The 16,865-nt window shown below is 37.2% G+C and overlaps 1 protein-coding gene across 1 annotated transcript in view; it reads right to left on the minus strand.

The window, feature by feature from the left end:
* The window catches only part of DACH1 (dachshund family transcription factor 1), a 486,510-nt gene that overhangs the window by 206,473 nt on the left and 263,172 nt on the right, over positions 1–16,865 (minus strand). Inside the window, 1 exon segment of the mRNA XM_027775957.1 lies at positions 9,020–9,181. Within this exon segment, the coding sequence (XP_027631758.1) occupies positions 9,020–9,181 (162 nt within the window).

Below are 16,865 nucleotides of genomic sequence, written 5' to 3' on the forward strand. Positions count from 1 at the left end.
ATATTGGCTCCCACAGAAATTCATTTTTAAAGTTTGTATATGTAGGCGAATAATGACATTTTCAGGACTTTCTTTAATAAAAATGTCCTTAATCTCCTGTAATGTGATGGTGTGTGCTATGTAACATATCCACTCCAATGTTTTATGATTACACGAGGATATAGAGTCTAACACAATAATTTAATTTATATTTCTTAATATGATAAGCTGTAATTACTAGGTTTACTTTATTATCCAGTCATTAAAATATGCGCTATTGAAACCAAACAAAAACATTGCATAATATTTTCTAATTATGTTCTCCAACTGTCCATATAAATAAAAGAATCTTTGCTAAATGAAACAGGTACTGCAAAAGCAATGGGAATATTCTCAACTTTCTGTTTACCTATATCACAGGATATATTTAATAGCTCATACCAAAAAAAATCACATATTAGTAATCATATTCTAATTATCATAATTCCCTTACTAGCATAGAGGAATGGGTGTAGGAATATATGTCCAATTATTTTAAAGTGAAAAAAATGGATATTTTGATATAGAAATACAGTTTTCCATAGTCACCTGTGTGATTTCTATTATTTATGTAAGTAATGAAGATCAAAACCAAGTTATGAGAAGGCCAGCAGGTGGTATGGAAGTGAAGGTGCTGAATCCAACATGGCCAACTGCGCAGTTCAAGTCCCACACCCAAGGGTTTGAAAACTACTCTGGGTATATGTGGGTGCGTGTCTAAAATTCTGAAAGGAAAATGGAGGAGAAGGGATCAAGGTGTGGCCATGCCCCAGGAGGATGATCTCTTTCTCTTTCTGGCAAGCACACACACCACATAGCAAAAACTAAAAAAAAAAAAAAAGTTATGAGAGAAAATGCAAAATGATGCCACCCACTTTCTAGAAAACCATGAAGAAGAGCTTAATAAACCATCAGGTGTTAAAATATTCCTGTGCCATTTTAAAGTGATGTAATTTTAAGCTATACTTATTTCTAAGACTCCATCATTCTCCTAAAATGCATAACAATGTTTACTCTTGCTCAGTCTCTCCCACACTCAAATAAAATAGATACAGTGTCAAGGTAAAAACTGTGATAGGATCATTGTCTTTTTATATTTAAAAATAAATGTCATTCACCCTTATTAAACATATTTGATACCTGGGCAATACATACATAGTATATCACAATATATTTTATGATGCCTTTTTTTTAGACATGAAGGATATTTATTTATTTTCATTTCAGCAGCCACTGTAAAGGATACTTTCTTGCCTCTTATATTCTATGGATGTTTCAAAAAGTGAAAGAATTTTAGAGCCAAGAGGGAAATAGTGCATCAGATTCTGTGTTTATTAATCAAGAAAGCTGAGTAGTTAAGGGTTTATCTAAGAGGCTAAGTTATTAATAAATAATAATAAGCTACTTTAGCAGTAGGAGCTAAAGCTTCTGACCAAGTGTGCTGTCTACTCCCCTATCCCATTTTGTGGATCTATCTGGGACTTATCTTGGTCATACTACAAAATGTTCAGATTTTACACAATGAGATGTTAAAATAATTGTCTCTTAAATGTGCGATTTCTTCTTTAAATTTTCAAAACAGATTATCTGGTTTAAAACATGAAATGAAAAAGAAGTGCTAGAAATATTAAAAGTTTACAAATTCATTAAAGTTAAAAGAGTAGCCGAGTCCTCTTTTTGTCTGGTAATGTCAGGTTAAGTAAGTTTGTGTGAAATGTCAGTATATGAAGACATCTTTTGCACAGAGAATGATGTTAACCATATGGCCTATTTGCAATCAATTGAATTACAAACCATAGCAGTTCCTACACTTTTAAAAGAAGTGTATGTGGTCTTCCATTAAAGTCCTACTAATGTGACATTTGTGAAAAGGTTTATATTTGGACATACTTTCCTAACCATATGTGAAGCCACAGAGAGCAAAAACATCAATTAAAAGTGTTTATACGTAAATGAATAGCAATCAGTTCTAAAACATCTCTCATTTCATGTGTCAGAATCTTTCTGGGCTTATGGGGGAGTCTTGTGTATTTCCATGCTTACAAGACCATGGCTGTTGATACTGTTAAATTTTACTCATCAGGCAGGAAGAAGGATCTTAAAAATCATTGTTAGGCAGAGAAACATTAAAGTTAAAAAAAAAAAAAACTTTCCACATTTAATCTGTTAAACAATAGCAAGTTTCTCATGAATCAGTGATACTGTAATTGAACTGGAGACATTTTTAGAGCAAGCTTGCTTTGGCTTTTTCACCCTCCGATTTGGAATCTGCTCACAGTACTGCCAGCTTAACCAAAAAGGATTAACTCTCATATCCAACTGAGAACACAGATAATTCTCAGTAATTGGTAAAAAATGAAGATGAATGGGGCTGAGAGATAAGGAGCAATTAGCTCATCAGCAGTTACAGCTGTGCACTCCATCCGGATCCATCTCTTGAGTCTCGGCCCCTTTTAAAGAACCTAAGCAGAATAAGCATAGGACACCCCCTCCCCAAAAAATTGCTATACCTGCCCATCATTTCTCTACTCTTCCATTTTATTTCCTTACTATACAAAGACACCTGTCATAGCATGCTATGTAAATTACTACCTCTCTCAGGACCTGTGTCTAAAGCCAATCTTCTTTTTAAACTTTTTTTTTTATAACAGAAACCAAATGACTACTGTAGACACTCTTAAATTCCCTGTCAATCGTTTCATTATAGCAGCATCATCTGTTTGAAAATATAAGCAATTCCCTCATCTAATTATAGGAAGGATTTGAGGTTCATTAACATTGCCAAGGCAGAGAATCCAATGTGCAACTGCAGAGCTCTGCTTGGTGGCCTGTGTTCTCAGTTTCCTTTTATTTGCTCTCTCAAGGTCTCCAAGACTTTTTCCTGAAATCATAAAATTAATTTTTCCTTCCAAATTGACACGTGTTAGAAGAAAGGAAATGACTCCAATATAAATTATTTTATTTCTGTGAGAATGGTTAAAAAAAAAAAAAGATAAGCAGATGGTCAGTTTGGGAAGACACTTTTGTCTGCCTATGGACATTTTCTTTTTCATAGATTTGGTTTCTTCGGTTAGGACACAGGAGAAGTAAGGAATGAGGAATATCATTGAAGACCACCGCTATTCATCCCAAACTCCAGTCATGTTTACTTCAAAGTTCTACATTGATGTAACTGTTGCAAGTTTGAAAAAAAAAAAAAAGAAGCATGTATTTCTGGCGTGTAAAATGTGTTCAGGTTTATAAGTCACTGCATTAGTGTATACTTGTCTGTGTTCCATACTGTTCAGAAAGAGACAATAAGTCTTAAGATCACTTCCTTAAAAAACTAACAGCAGTTAGAGGGTTATGACTATAGTTTAAACAATGAGATTTTCTTAGGACATCTGTTTTGAGATCACATTTTGAATAGATATGAACTCATTTCCTACTAAGCAAGCAATCTACTATTGTTGATAGCTGTTTACCAGTTCTATGAGTCAGATATTAGCTAGTGGCAAAGGTCCCTCTTAAATCCTTTGAGTATTTTTTAAACTGTGTACATAGTGTTTTCCTTAAATAAAATGTTTAAGAGAAGTAAAAATGCAGTCTTTTCCTGCCTTTTGGAAAATTATAGTCCACAAATTTTGCACATGGGAATCACATTTAATGGATTTATCTTTAAATTAGAGCTATTTCCTTTGTTGTCATTAATGCAGAGTAAGATACTAGGTTTAGTAAGTGTTAAAATAACAGAGAAACTATCAAGAGATGCTCACTGTGCCAGTATTTATACAGCATTTAAAAGCTAGGAGTAAAATTAAGTTTCCTTTATTTAGATTAAACCAATTGTGATTAATTTCATATCTCCAAAAGTGTGCATAATGCCAAAAAATGATAAGCCGATAAAAAACACAGCTATAAATTCTATCAAATTGACCTTGCGTTTACCAGTTTTAAATTCTGCCTTTCCAATATCCCGGTTCCAATTTCCAGGCAGCATTTTTTAAAGCTGGTTATGTAGATCAGTCCTTAAAGCAAAAAAATAGCAATTTATCTGGCCTGCATGTTGTGGATAGTGTTGCCACTAAAAAGAATCCAAGACATTTTTCCTCCTTATCTGCAATGTAGCTCATATCAGCCAACCTGTCACAAGATAGTACTTGATATAAACAAGAGATTGCAAAGACATCTCAGTAATCAATATCAGGATGGCTACAGTATGGAAACCCCAACCAGTGCATATCATTTGTCTCAGCATCTATTTCTATGGCCAAATGAAGCATTAATTCAAATCATAAATCTATGGTGATTTAAATCTGGGAATGAGCACCTGCCTGCTTTAATGATTTATTTTGTACATTTCAGTAAGCAGGAGATTTGTCCATATGAACTGACAGGTCACCTTCAGATGCCAGGAGCAGACTGTTTATCACCATGCAGACTAGCATCTCATCTTAGCAAGTAAATATTAAACTAAAAGAATCCAATTGATTGTGGATGAGGGAGAATGGCGACATGGCCATATATTTTACTCAGTGTGCTGATGCCTCACTCGGATCTTTCCCGAGGTCCTCACTTCTTCCTAAAGTGATCATTCTGTGGGAAAGATGTGAGCTCAAGGTTACCATGTAAAATTGGGGTATAAAATAATGATCTGTCATTGCCAAAGGTTTCTTTAAACACCCTTTGCTGGCTAATTTTTAAGATTCATATTATGAACTGAAAAGAGACATCTATACCCAAATTATCCTGTCTCACCAAGTCAAATGAAACCAAACCAAGCAAAATCAAACTCTAGTGTCTGGAGTTAAAAGGACTGATTTCCAAAAAGGTGGGGAAAATAGTGTTCCTGCAAAGAAAAGCCTAAAATGTTTAACAAAACTTGTGAGCCAGATGAATACAGGAGGTCAAAAAGAGCCCTGGTTTGACTTCAGAAATGTCTCTGGATTTGGGCAAGACTGAGTAGTAACAATACATCATTTAAGTAGCACCTCTCTGAAGGATTTCACTACATCAAAGAGCCAATGATAGATTCATGAGAGTAGTATGTTTGTATTCTGAAATATAGGCCTTGGAGATTCTTGGGATTCCTTCTAGAATTCATACGCTTCAATGTCACTTCCTAACCACCTCCTAGCATCTGATTCTCCTGGAGGGCCCAGTATATCCTGTTATCACTGCCTGCTTATTTAGCCTTCTCAGCCACAAACTATCTGCACCCGAGTTCTGAGCCTGTATCATTATTTCTGTATTCCAAAAATGAACTGAATTCAAAGGTACAACAAACTCCAAGTGACGTCATAGCTTCCCCCAAATTTCCTCACTGGTTGGCAGCTTAATGATAGCTAGAGAGAAATTTCTTTTAAAAATAGGAAGAAGCAGTCGAAGGCAGTAAAAAGAGGAGGGCAAGTTTGGAGAAGTATTTTAGAACGTTCACAGAGGGCCCACTAGTGGGGTGGTGGTTAAGGTGTCTGGATCCCACTTTGCAGACTGCATGGTTCAAGTGCTGTAACTGATGGCTTGAAAAACAGGCACTGTACATCTGCATGCACGCCTAAAATCCTGAAAGGAGAACGGAGGAGAAGAAATTTCAGCCTGGCCACCTCCTTTGGGGGAGTGTTTTCTCTCATTCCCTCTCTCTCGCTCTCTCTTTCTCTGTCTCTCTCCAGTGAGTGCACATGCCTTGTAGCTAATTAAAAACAACAATAAATAAAATTCATGAGAAAATGGAATTAAATTACAAGGTTATTTTAGTGCAAAAAGTTTTGAAATTCATGCATAGTTTTCTTTTCATAATATGCATTTTCTATGAACATTTATTTTTTTCATTTCTATTTTTTTCCTTTTTTTTTTTGCCAGAGGGTATATGGACTTACTAGAAAGTGACAAAGTGAGAGAGAGAAACAAGAAAGTACCCTCCATGGGGTATAGTCATTTTATCCTTTACTTCTTCCTTCACTTCTTCCTCCTTTGGGAATTTGAACACACATACACACACGCCTGCTATTTCTCAAGCTGCTGGACCTGGGACTTGAACTGCAGTTAGTTTTGTGTGATCCAGATGCCCTAACCACCAGACCACAAGCTGTTTCCACAAACTTTTTGAAGACCCCTCATACTCGTATTAGCAAAATCATTCCCAGAACTACTAACCATACTGGCGACCACACAATGTGACAAGCAGACCTTATAGTAAATCATGCGGTAAATATTTGACATTATAATAAAGAATGTGGCAAATATTTGTCCAATATTTTAATTCTCATGATGTAGATACTACTACTGATGTCATTTTCTAGATGTAGAATGTTAGGCTTAGAAAGTTTACATAGCTTTCCAAAGGCATTGCACAAGTCTTTAATAATTACTAAAGACTTACCAGGAAGCAGGTATTGTCCTCAGAACCAGAGAAGACTGGGGCCATAGGAGGCTGCTCAGTTCAATCAGTGCTCTGATCCATGCAAGCTCAACCCTACCATCACCATTTCCCTATACCTTCTCCACCCTACTTCATCCCAATCCACACTCACATCCCCTGATCTTTAAATAAATGCCTGAGAGGAGAGGGGACTCGGGAAAAATAATTGTATTAATCATAAATTCTTAGAGGATAGTAAGTATGTGAGAATAGAATGAAAATGACAATGATCACATATTTTTGCCCGGATCAGCTAAAGATATCTAACAAAAATTATCTACATGCATTGGGGATTAGTAATGACACCAATGTTAACACAATCTCAAAGCATAAAAATTCATGTGAATTCCTGCTCTTGGTTCAAATCAGTGTTGAATAGTGGGTGTTAAAACTATAAAAGTGGTATGAAGTACCAACTAAATTTACCTTAATGGAAAAAAAGGGGCTTTCTTTCAAAAAAAAAAAAAAGAAAATATGAATCAAGTTTTATGCCATTATGATTGCCTGTGTACAAAATAATTAAAACTGCACTGCCAAATATCAAATGTATGTCAATTATTAATTATAAGCCATGTTTTTTGTTGTTGTTGTTAAATTGCCAAAGGGTGCACACACCAGAGAGAGAGACAAAGAGAGAGAGAGAGAGATAAAGCACTCCAATGGAGTGTGGTCATGCCACAATCTCTTCTCCTTCATGTCTCCATCCTATAGAGGTTTGGACATACAAGCACACACACACACACACACACACACACACACACACACACGCATGCAAACACACATTAGTGTGATTCTCAGGCCACCAGTGCTGGTTTGCCATGTGGAATCCAACTCACTTAACCAGTAGGCTACGAGGCCAGCCATTTTCTTCTTATCTTATGCCCGCTGGTTTCTGCAAAGCGGACTTTTGTTTTGCTGCTTGGTAAAATTCAAACAGAGGCGTCATGTTTTAATACACTTTGCTTTTGATGTTATTCTGTTGCCTATTTTAAAAATTCCTCCTCATAATACCAAAAACAGCCTGCATTGAAGGTCTGCTCTTCCAAAATGTTTAAAACACTCGAGATGATGTTTGGAATGGTAACTATAATATATAGCAGCTAGTTAACTTGTTTATGAAAGTGTCCGACGTTTTTTGTGTTTTGTAATTCGAAGTGAAAGGTCTTTGTTTCTAGACAATGCATACTTAATAGTTCTAAAAACAAGGTTCTACTTTTGTTTTCATTTTACTTTGATTCTGTTTTAGCTTTTAAAAGTCCTAAATTTATGTGTGTAATCTATGAGCTGAACAAGCTTCTGCTCGCCGTCTTCTCCCCTGGAGCAACGACTGAACTGTCCTTGGTCCCTTTCAGTTTTAGCGCCATCTCTTTGACTCTCTTCCCTTATCCTTCTAAGAACTGCCACCACCACCTCCTCTCAATCTGAGCTCATTTCTCTCAGGCCTTTTCAATTTCCCTTATGGAATTCTGCTGAAATTTCTATTTTTCACCTTTTTACACCAGAAGTTTACCTTTAGCATCACTGAAAACAGTGCCCTTTTGTGTTTTAGGTATATTTCAAAATTACTTCTACTCTAACTTTCATATGTAGTGTATGTTTCCACCAAATTGTTGTGAAAATCACCACTACTAAAATCCATAGTATTTAATTCTTTCTCTACTTTTAACTATGTTTTAATGGACTGAAAGCGGAGAGCTGCTGATTAACTTAAGGAATAATCTATTAAAATGCTGCATTGGAAAAGAGAATTTAATTTAACTGCCATAAATTATCGTGTCTTTCATGAACATATGTTGAATAGAGTACCTTGTGCACATCTTTAGTATCCAAATTTCTCTTATTAAATCATATTTTGAACATGATTGCTGAATTGTAAAGGAAACTATAGCATGCAGTAGCGAAATAAAATGCCTTACCACATTAACACCCAAATGCTAAAGATTTTATTAATAAAAAAAGTTAACCCACATTTGAAATTGCATTTTAAAAAACAAACTACCTAAAGGGATATTCTGCAAAAATAAATGGTTTCTTTTGATTTGACAGTAACAGTGAATTTTTCATTTCTCTTTTTCCATTCTACCGGAAAGAGAAATCAAGAAATTAAAATTACATTTTTCGAATGAGAGAGATATTGATAGTGATTGTGTATAAAAAGATGTAATCAACATAATTCTTGTATTTTCACAACATGTGAAAGGATTAAGGTTAGATGTTTTGCTCTTAATAGTAGTAACTTCTTTTCTTGATAACAAATGTATTAAAAAATTCTTTCAAAGTGGGGATTCATTTGACTATATTCTTCTGTCACCTTAACTATACTCAGTATTTTAGAATTTTGATTAATAAAATGTGTTTGTATTATGAAAATGTTGACTAGATTTTATAGTATAAGATGCACAGGTAAACTTGTTCTTGTAATTAAAAAAATAATATTTCAAATTCTTTATTTAGAGTACATGTCATTAGAGAGGCAAAATGGTTATCTTCAACCTGTCAATTGTTTCTGAGCTCAAAGTTCTGACTTTCTGAACAGATAGCCAATGTTCTGGAAAAGTACATATTCAGTAGCAAAGTGATCACAGTAAGTTTCAGTGAACTTACCGACACTTGAATTCATGTCCCCATTTTCAGAATCTGCTCCATGTTGGTTATTACTGGCGTGGTAGTTGCTCATCGCTTCTAATTTAATTTTTTTCACCTTCATTGCTTCAGCAATAGCTGCATTGGTTGCAGCGGCAGCTGCTGCAGCTGCTGCTGTCAGACCTAAAAGAATACATTAAAATGAGTTAATTCAAATTCTGATGTTTCCTGTAATAGTCCATGTACTTCATAAACACAAATTTATATCAGAGTTTCTGACTCCTTCACGGACTCCTCTGGTACCATATATTCATTCCCAACTAACCAGTGAAACAATATTGCTATAAGTGCAGAGTCCTCCCTAAACTCCCAAATTAAGTATTAGGGGAAATGTGATTCATACATAGACAGACAGTAGCAGAAATACAGCCCAGATTATCTCTCAAAGATGCCAACTTGAGTGTGTCCATCCCAGCTTAAAATTCCCTGCAGTTGCCTAAAAGGAGGGACGTTTCTGAACAGCTAGCTTAATCAATCCGCAAGGCCTTACACTAAAGAGTGTAAACCAGTCTCATTACTCACTTTCCTCATTGCCATGCCACACTCCAACTAGGATGCACATGCCACTCTTATCTACCCATTCCCTGCTTCTTCAAGCCTATGCTTTTCCATCTGCCATTGCCTTGATCTCGAATGTTCTTGCACCAAAACTCACTACCCTGACTTCTCATCCACTTGCTAAGCTCTCCTCATATTTAGGAGTTGTATCCCCCCATCTCCTTCCAACTGCACTGACACCTGTCTATTCTTCACCCCCAGACTATGCTCATGCTTCTGCATTGGCACACGCCATTCTGTCTGTTTGTACAAGTGCTTTCCTCACTAGATTGTGAACCACGCAATGGCAGGAACCATACATTGCTCCACAATTTGGTTTCCTCAGTGTTCAAGTCGTTCAAGGAAAGTAAAATACAATTATAGCTAACACTTTGCTTCTACTTATTGAATTTAAGTGCTGATTTAAGTGACATAAAAGTAGTTTAATCATTTTAATAACCCTAAATGATTGATCATTATTATCCTCACTTTACAGATTAGAAAACCATGGCACAGGATTTAAAATAGCACATTGTAGTTCCAGAGTTGACACATTTAACCACTGTTCTATGACGTTTGTCCAGAACAGTTCATCTGTGTTCATCTAGACAACAGAATGTAGCAGTAGACATGAAATTAGGAATAAGGTTTGAGCCAAATCTTGAAAGATTAAAATGCTAAGACCATGCTATTTGGACTTTATAAATTAATATAGAGAGATAGCCTGCTGACTTTTTTGAGCGGGGGAGTGTGAACTTTTACCACGTCAATTTGCTTCAGTCTGGCATCTCTCATTTGCAAAATGACAGATGCTGGAATATATGAATGATCTCTTCTAATTTTAAAACTTTAACAGTCTACGAAAGGATATATATCCTTTCCCTCTATCCCACCCCCATATTCTTTTTGCTATGGCTGGTTTTGTATTTCCGACTACAGTGCTCCAGCCCTATTTGAATTTATCTGTGTGATTTATTTCCACTCCCAGCTGGTAGATTAGACTGAACACCCCCTCCTTCTCTTCCTCCCCACTAATCATCACTTAGAGTTACTACACCAAGTAAGTTACAGCCTAAGGAATTATAAGAAAGTCTTTTCCCATGGCAGTCTTTTCTTTTTTAGAGGTTAGGAGAAGACACCACCTTTTTTTCAGATCAGAAGAGATCCTGACAATTTCACCCTTATGCAATAAGACCTTCAGAATGGATCTTTACATGAAAAACTGATAACTACTCCTTAAAAGGCACTGATCTAAACTCAAAGAATCCATCTGGGTTTGGTCTAAACATTCATTGCCTTTTAAGTCCCAACATGAACTGATTCTTTCATCTTCCTATGACTGAATTTTCTTCCCAATTACTCATTTCCTTCAAAGATGTTTCAGTACATTTTCTTTCCTGTTCTCCTAAAATTCTCTTTGTGCTTCCCAGAAAATCTCTTCCTCAATTTTGCCTTATCACCAAAGTGAACATCCCATTTGTACCTTCCCTTGGTTGCCTGATGTTGACCCATCTGCAATGTATGACACTTTTTTTTTTGAAAGGTTTGTGCTATAGAGCGTGTGTGCTCACCAGAAAGACAGAGAGAGACAGAGAGACAGAAAGCGAGAAATCTCCCCCCGCCCCCACGGTGTGGACAGTCATGCAGCAATCCCTTCTCCTCCATTCTCTTCTCAGGATCTTAGGCACACACATACACGCGCCCGGCGTGAGTTTAAGCCACCGGATCTGGGACTCACACCACGTTCAACTACATGGAAGTCCAGCGACATAGTCATTGCACCAACTGCTGGTCCCAACACACTTCAAAGGTCTTTGATTTATGCTACAGGCAGATGATGTTCACGACACTTAAGTATCAAGGTAAACCTACTGCTTGCCATGTGATTGCTATTATAATATACATCCAAATAAAATTAAATACCACAAAACATAACTATGCATGATATGGCCTTATACAAGCCATCACATTTTCCTGAATATAGCTTCTTCGTCTGTAAAGTCGTTCTAATTCCAAAGGGAAAAACACAAAGTTTATATCAGATAAAGTATGTGAAAAGTGCCACACAACATTTAGTAAAAGTCCAGTTCCTCAACAGCAAAAGTCCAGGCCTAGCTATGATTCCTCCAGGATATCTGTGGGCTGGCAGCACAGTTCTCTCAGCTAGAAGAATATTGCTTGTCCAAAAATGACTGTATTAGCCCTTGACTTTCAAAAGTGCTTCTCATAACTTCATTATTTAGCTGATCTTTATATTACCTCTTTGTTTGACAATTTTTCCCAGTGTGTATTTCTAACACATATTCTAAACGAGATGTATGTCACAAGCACACATACATGCACCTGCATAAGCACATGTTGTAACTTAACTATAGTACCTTTTTTTTTTGAGAGAGAGATTTTTTTGCTACACGGTACATGTGCTTGCCAGAGACACAGAGGGAGAAAGAAAGTAAGAAAGGGGGTATGGCTACACCACAATCTTCTCCTCCAATCTCCTCTCCGGATTTTGGGCATGCACATACACAAGCCTTGTGTGAGTTTTAAGCCACTGGGTCTGGAATTTAAACCACAGTCAACTACGTGGGAGTCGAGCAATGTAACCATTATTCCATCCACTGGTTCCCACTATAGCACTTTTTAATATTCTATTCTTAGCCCAGTTTTGTGAAGGCAAGAAGAAAGCTATGACATAGGTAAGAGCTACAGATTTTAGTTCCACGAACTGACCTGACTCTTCAATGGATTCTCAATTTCAATTCTTTAATATCTTTAAATATAATCAGTTTTCTCCATTTGCCTTGCAAGCATCCGGCAGTACTAGTTTCTATCTTTTCTTACCTAGAATCCTGCAATAAATGTGTAAAAGTTTCTGCTTTGGTCACCTATGATCTCTTATTGTTATGCTATAGTCAACAAAATCGTATGAAAATGACGTTCTGATCTTGACATTTAATGCCTGATGTCAGGGTCAAGTCCAGTACTTTGAATGGCTGACAGGGTGCTTTGTGCTCAATTCTTCATCCCCTGTGCAGAATTACTCCAACAGTGCCCCCTTACTTTCTCTGTTCCTGATCCATAGGCTTTTTAAAAATTTCCTTTAGTGGACTATATCTTCCTTCTTTCAAATCAGTCTTTGCACAAGCTATACCCACTTTCTAGATATGCTCTCTAGTCCTCTGACAAGGCCTGCCTATGCCTAGTTCATGTGGTGGCATAAACAATGTATGCTCAGGACCAAACTCTGAATTCTTCCCTGGGAAAGAGCTATCAACATTTCAAGAGCTAGCTTAAGGCTCACTCATTTAATGAGCATTTTCGAAAAGATTCCATCAAATACTGGCCATTTGCCACACTGTTTTACCTCCTCTTTTAACTCTTTTCTTACTTTTCTGTTCACAGACTCATCAATCCACTACCACCATATTTCTTGATATGGCCTTATACAAGCCATCACATTTTCCTGAATATAGCTTCTTCGTCTGTAAAGTCGTTCTAATTCCAAAGGGAAAAACACAAAGTTTATATCAGATAAAGTATGTGAAAAGTGCCACACAACATTTAGTAAAAGTCCAGTTCCTCAACAGCAAAAGTCCAGGCCTAGCTATGATTCCTCCAGGATATCTGTGGGCTGGCAGCACAGTTCTCTCAGCTAGAAGAATATTGCTTGTCCAAAAATGACTGTATTAGCCCTTGACTTTCAAAAGTGCTTCTCATAACTTCATTATTTAGCTGATCTTTATATTACCTCTTTGTTTGACAATTTTTCCCAGTGTGTATTTCTAACACATATTCTAAACGAGATGTATGTCACAAGCACACATACATGCACCTGCATAAGCACATGTTGTAACTTAACTATAGTACCTTTTTTTTTTGAGAGAGAGATTTTTTTGCTACACGGTACATGTGCTTGCCAGAGACACAGAGGGAGAAAGAAAGTAAGAAAGGGGGTATGGCTACACCACAATCTTCTCCTCCAATCTCCTCTCCGGATTTTGGGCATGCACATACACAAGCCTTGTGTGAGTTTTAAGCCACTGGGTCTGGAATTTAAACCACAGTCAACTACGTGGGAGTCGAGCAATGTAACCATTATTCCATCCACTGGTTCCCACTATAGCACTTTTTAATATTCTATTCTTAGCCCAGTTTTGTGAAGGCAAGAAGAAAGCTATGACATAGGTAAGAGCTACAGATTTTAGTTCCACGAACTGACCTGACTCTTCAATGGATTCTCAATTTCAATTCTTTAATATCTTTAAATATAATCAGTTTTCTCCATTTGCCTTGCAAGCATCCGGCAGTACTAGTTTCTATCTTTTCTTACCTAGAATCCTGCAATAAATGTGTAAAAGTTTCTGCTTTGGTCACCTATGATCTCTTATTGTTATGCTATAGTCAACAAAATCGTATGAAAATGACGTTCTGATCTTGACATTTAATGCCTGATGTCAGGGTCAAGTCCAGTACTTTGAATGGCTGACAGGGTGCTTTGTGCTCAATTCTTCATCCCCTGTGCAGAATTACTCCAACAGTGCCCCCTTACTTTCTCTGTTCCTGATCCATAGGCTTTTTAAAAATTTCCTTTAGTGGACTATATCTTCCTTCTTTCAAATCAGTCTTTGCACAAGCTATACCCACTTTCTAGATATGCTCTCTAGTCCTCTGACAAGGCCTGCCTATGCCTAGTTCATGTGGTGGCATAAACAATGTATGCTCAGGACCAAACTCTGAATTCTTCCCTGGGAAAGAGCTATCAACATTTCAAGAGCTAGCTTAAGGCTCACTCATTTAATGAGCATTTTCGAAAAGATTCCATCAAATACTGGCCATTTGCCACACTGTTTTACCTCCTCTTTTAACTCTTTTCTTACTTTTCTGTTCACAGACTCATCAATCCACTACCACCATATTTCTATCTTATTTTGAAGTGCCTTGCACTGCAAATTATCACAGGTTTTTACTCTTCCCATTCAAAATAACCCATTTTCCCCTCAGAACTAGGAGATTCAGCATTTGCAAAGTGATAATCTGCATCAAATTCAGCTGCAGAGCACAGTAAAGATAGAAAATATCTTCCCCAGGTCTATATTTGCAGAATGTCTCTATAAGATGGATCCCAAGGAATGTGTTTTTCTACTTCAACCAATTGACTCTGATGCTCACTTCCCTTATGTTATTAGATGACAGCAATTTACACCAAACCATATCTGTACTTTATAAGAAAATGCTTATACTGGGAACCAGTAGTTAGCGTAATGGCTATGTCGCTGGACTCCCACATAGTCTACCGTGGTTCACGTCCTGGACCTGGTGGCTTAAAACTCATGGCGGGCGCGTGTGCGTGCATGCCCAAGATCACGAGAGGAGAATGGAGGAGAAAGAATTGTGGCGTGACCACCCCCCTAGGGGGTGATTTCTCACTTTCTGTCTGTCTGTCTCTTTCTGTCTGTCTGGCGAGCGCACGCGCCCTATAACAAAAAGCTCTCCAAAAAAAAAAGAAGAAGAAGAAAAAATAATAGATGCTTATAAACCAAGCAGATAATCATTGAAGTAGTGTTCAACAATAAATATGCTTAGGAACCAACAAGGAAGCTTGTTAAAGTAAACACTTACACTGGACCAAAGAATCAGTTTAGAGACACACTTCTGTAGTGAGATGCCAACTTTGTCAAATTGAATTTTCTGGTACCCTTTGCCTACCACAGCAGAAGCACAGAGGGCAGCCAGGTAATGTGGCGTTACTGGAAGTTATTAAGGCAGCAGCTACACACATTACTAAATCCAGCAACCTCTTACATTTAAGAATCTTTATTTGGTAACTGTTATTTAAATAGCTTGAGTAATTTCTCCTTCTTTATTTTTCTCTGGAGGAAGCATTCACTTACCAGATAGAGAGAGAGAGACAGAGAGAAAAGAAGAGAAGAAAGTACCCCCTATGGGGAACGATCATGCCTCAATTCCTTCTCCTCCATCTATCCCTCTTGCAGAACATTGGGCATAGATGTACCACACATGCCTGACATGTGTCTCAGTCAATCCATTATTGCTTCAATTTCTTTAATTTGTGAGTTCTTCACCAGATTTCTTTTTCTCACCAGAGATAAATAATTAAGATTTGTACACACACACACGCACACACACATACACACACACAGAGAGACAGAGAGAGACAGAGACAGAGAGAGAGACAGGATGGAGAGAGAGAGAGAGAGAAACAGGTAGATAATGAACAAATACATGATTGCGTGAATTCTGTTTCCCACTAAGAAATGATTACGCCATCTATTTTACCTCCCAAAGTTTACTTTTACACTCTCAAAGAACATTTACAGTATCGCATAAGTCAAGACAAAAACACATACTAAACTAAGATGTCAAATGTAGTACAATTTATTGGGGACCGGCAGTTAGCGTAATGACTATGACGCTGGACTCTCATGTAGTCGACCGTGGTTCGAGTCCCAGACCCGGTGGCTTAAACTCACGTCGGGCGCGTGTGCGTGCGTGCCCAAGATCCTGAGAGGAGAATGGAGGAGAAGGGATTATGGCATGGCCATCCCCCCTGGGGGGTAATTTCTCGCTTTCTGTCTCTCTGTCTCTCTCTGTCTGGTGAGTGCACGCGCCCTATAGCAAAAAACCTCTTAAAAAAAAGTAGAATAATTTATTTGAAAATATTTTAATTCTGGCTTTATAATTAGCAATGGGGAAACTGTAATGGACTTGAAATTAGTCTTCCACTGATAAAAATTATGGATTGAAATATATTAAATGTTTTTTTGCTTAAAGAAGATATTTTCCTAAGACATATATTATGTACTCCTAGAGCTCTAATTGTTCCTCAGGAAAAGGGCTACACACCAAACCAAGGTGAGTATCCCTTAGATTTTATGTAATGCAAAAACATTCAGGTTTCTTTCTCTTTCCCATTTCGTCTTGACAAAATATCATTTTTACTTTACAAGAATAAATATTTTTACACGTAACTTGGAAAAATGACTTGCCATACTCTTGTTTGAACTATGGTCCAACCTCTTCCCTAAGGGCTCCATTCTACATAATTTTTTTAAAGTTTATTTATTTCTTTCATGAGACTCCTCATAAAGAGGGGAAGAGAAGCACCTTCGACAGGATCTTATACCATGATCCAGCCTCTCACCCACAGTCTTGCAGAAAATCAGGATCATGGCTGGTTATGCCCAGAATAACCAGGGAACCAAATCCACAGTCTTTCATGGAGATCTAGCATTGCTTGAGCATTGCATTC

Source organism: Tupaia chinensis, unplaced genomic scaffold (assembly GCF_000334495.1).
Source record: "Tupaia chinensis unplaced genomic scaffold, TupChi_1.0 Scaffold000620_1, whole genome shotgun sequence".
Taxonomy (NCBI): Eukaryota; Metazoa; Chordata; class Mammalia; order Scandentia; family Tupaiidae; genus Tupaia; species Tupaia belangeri.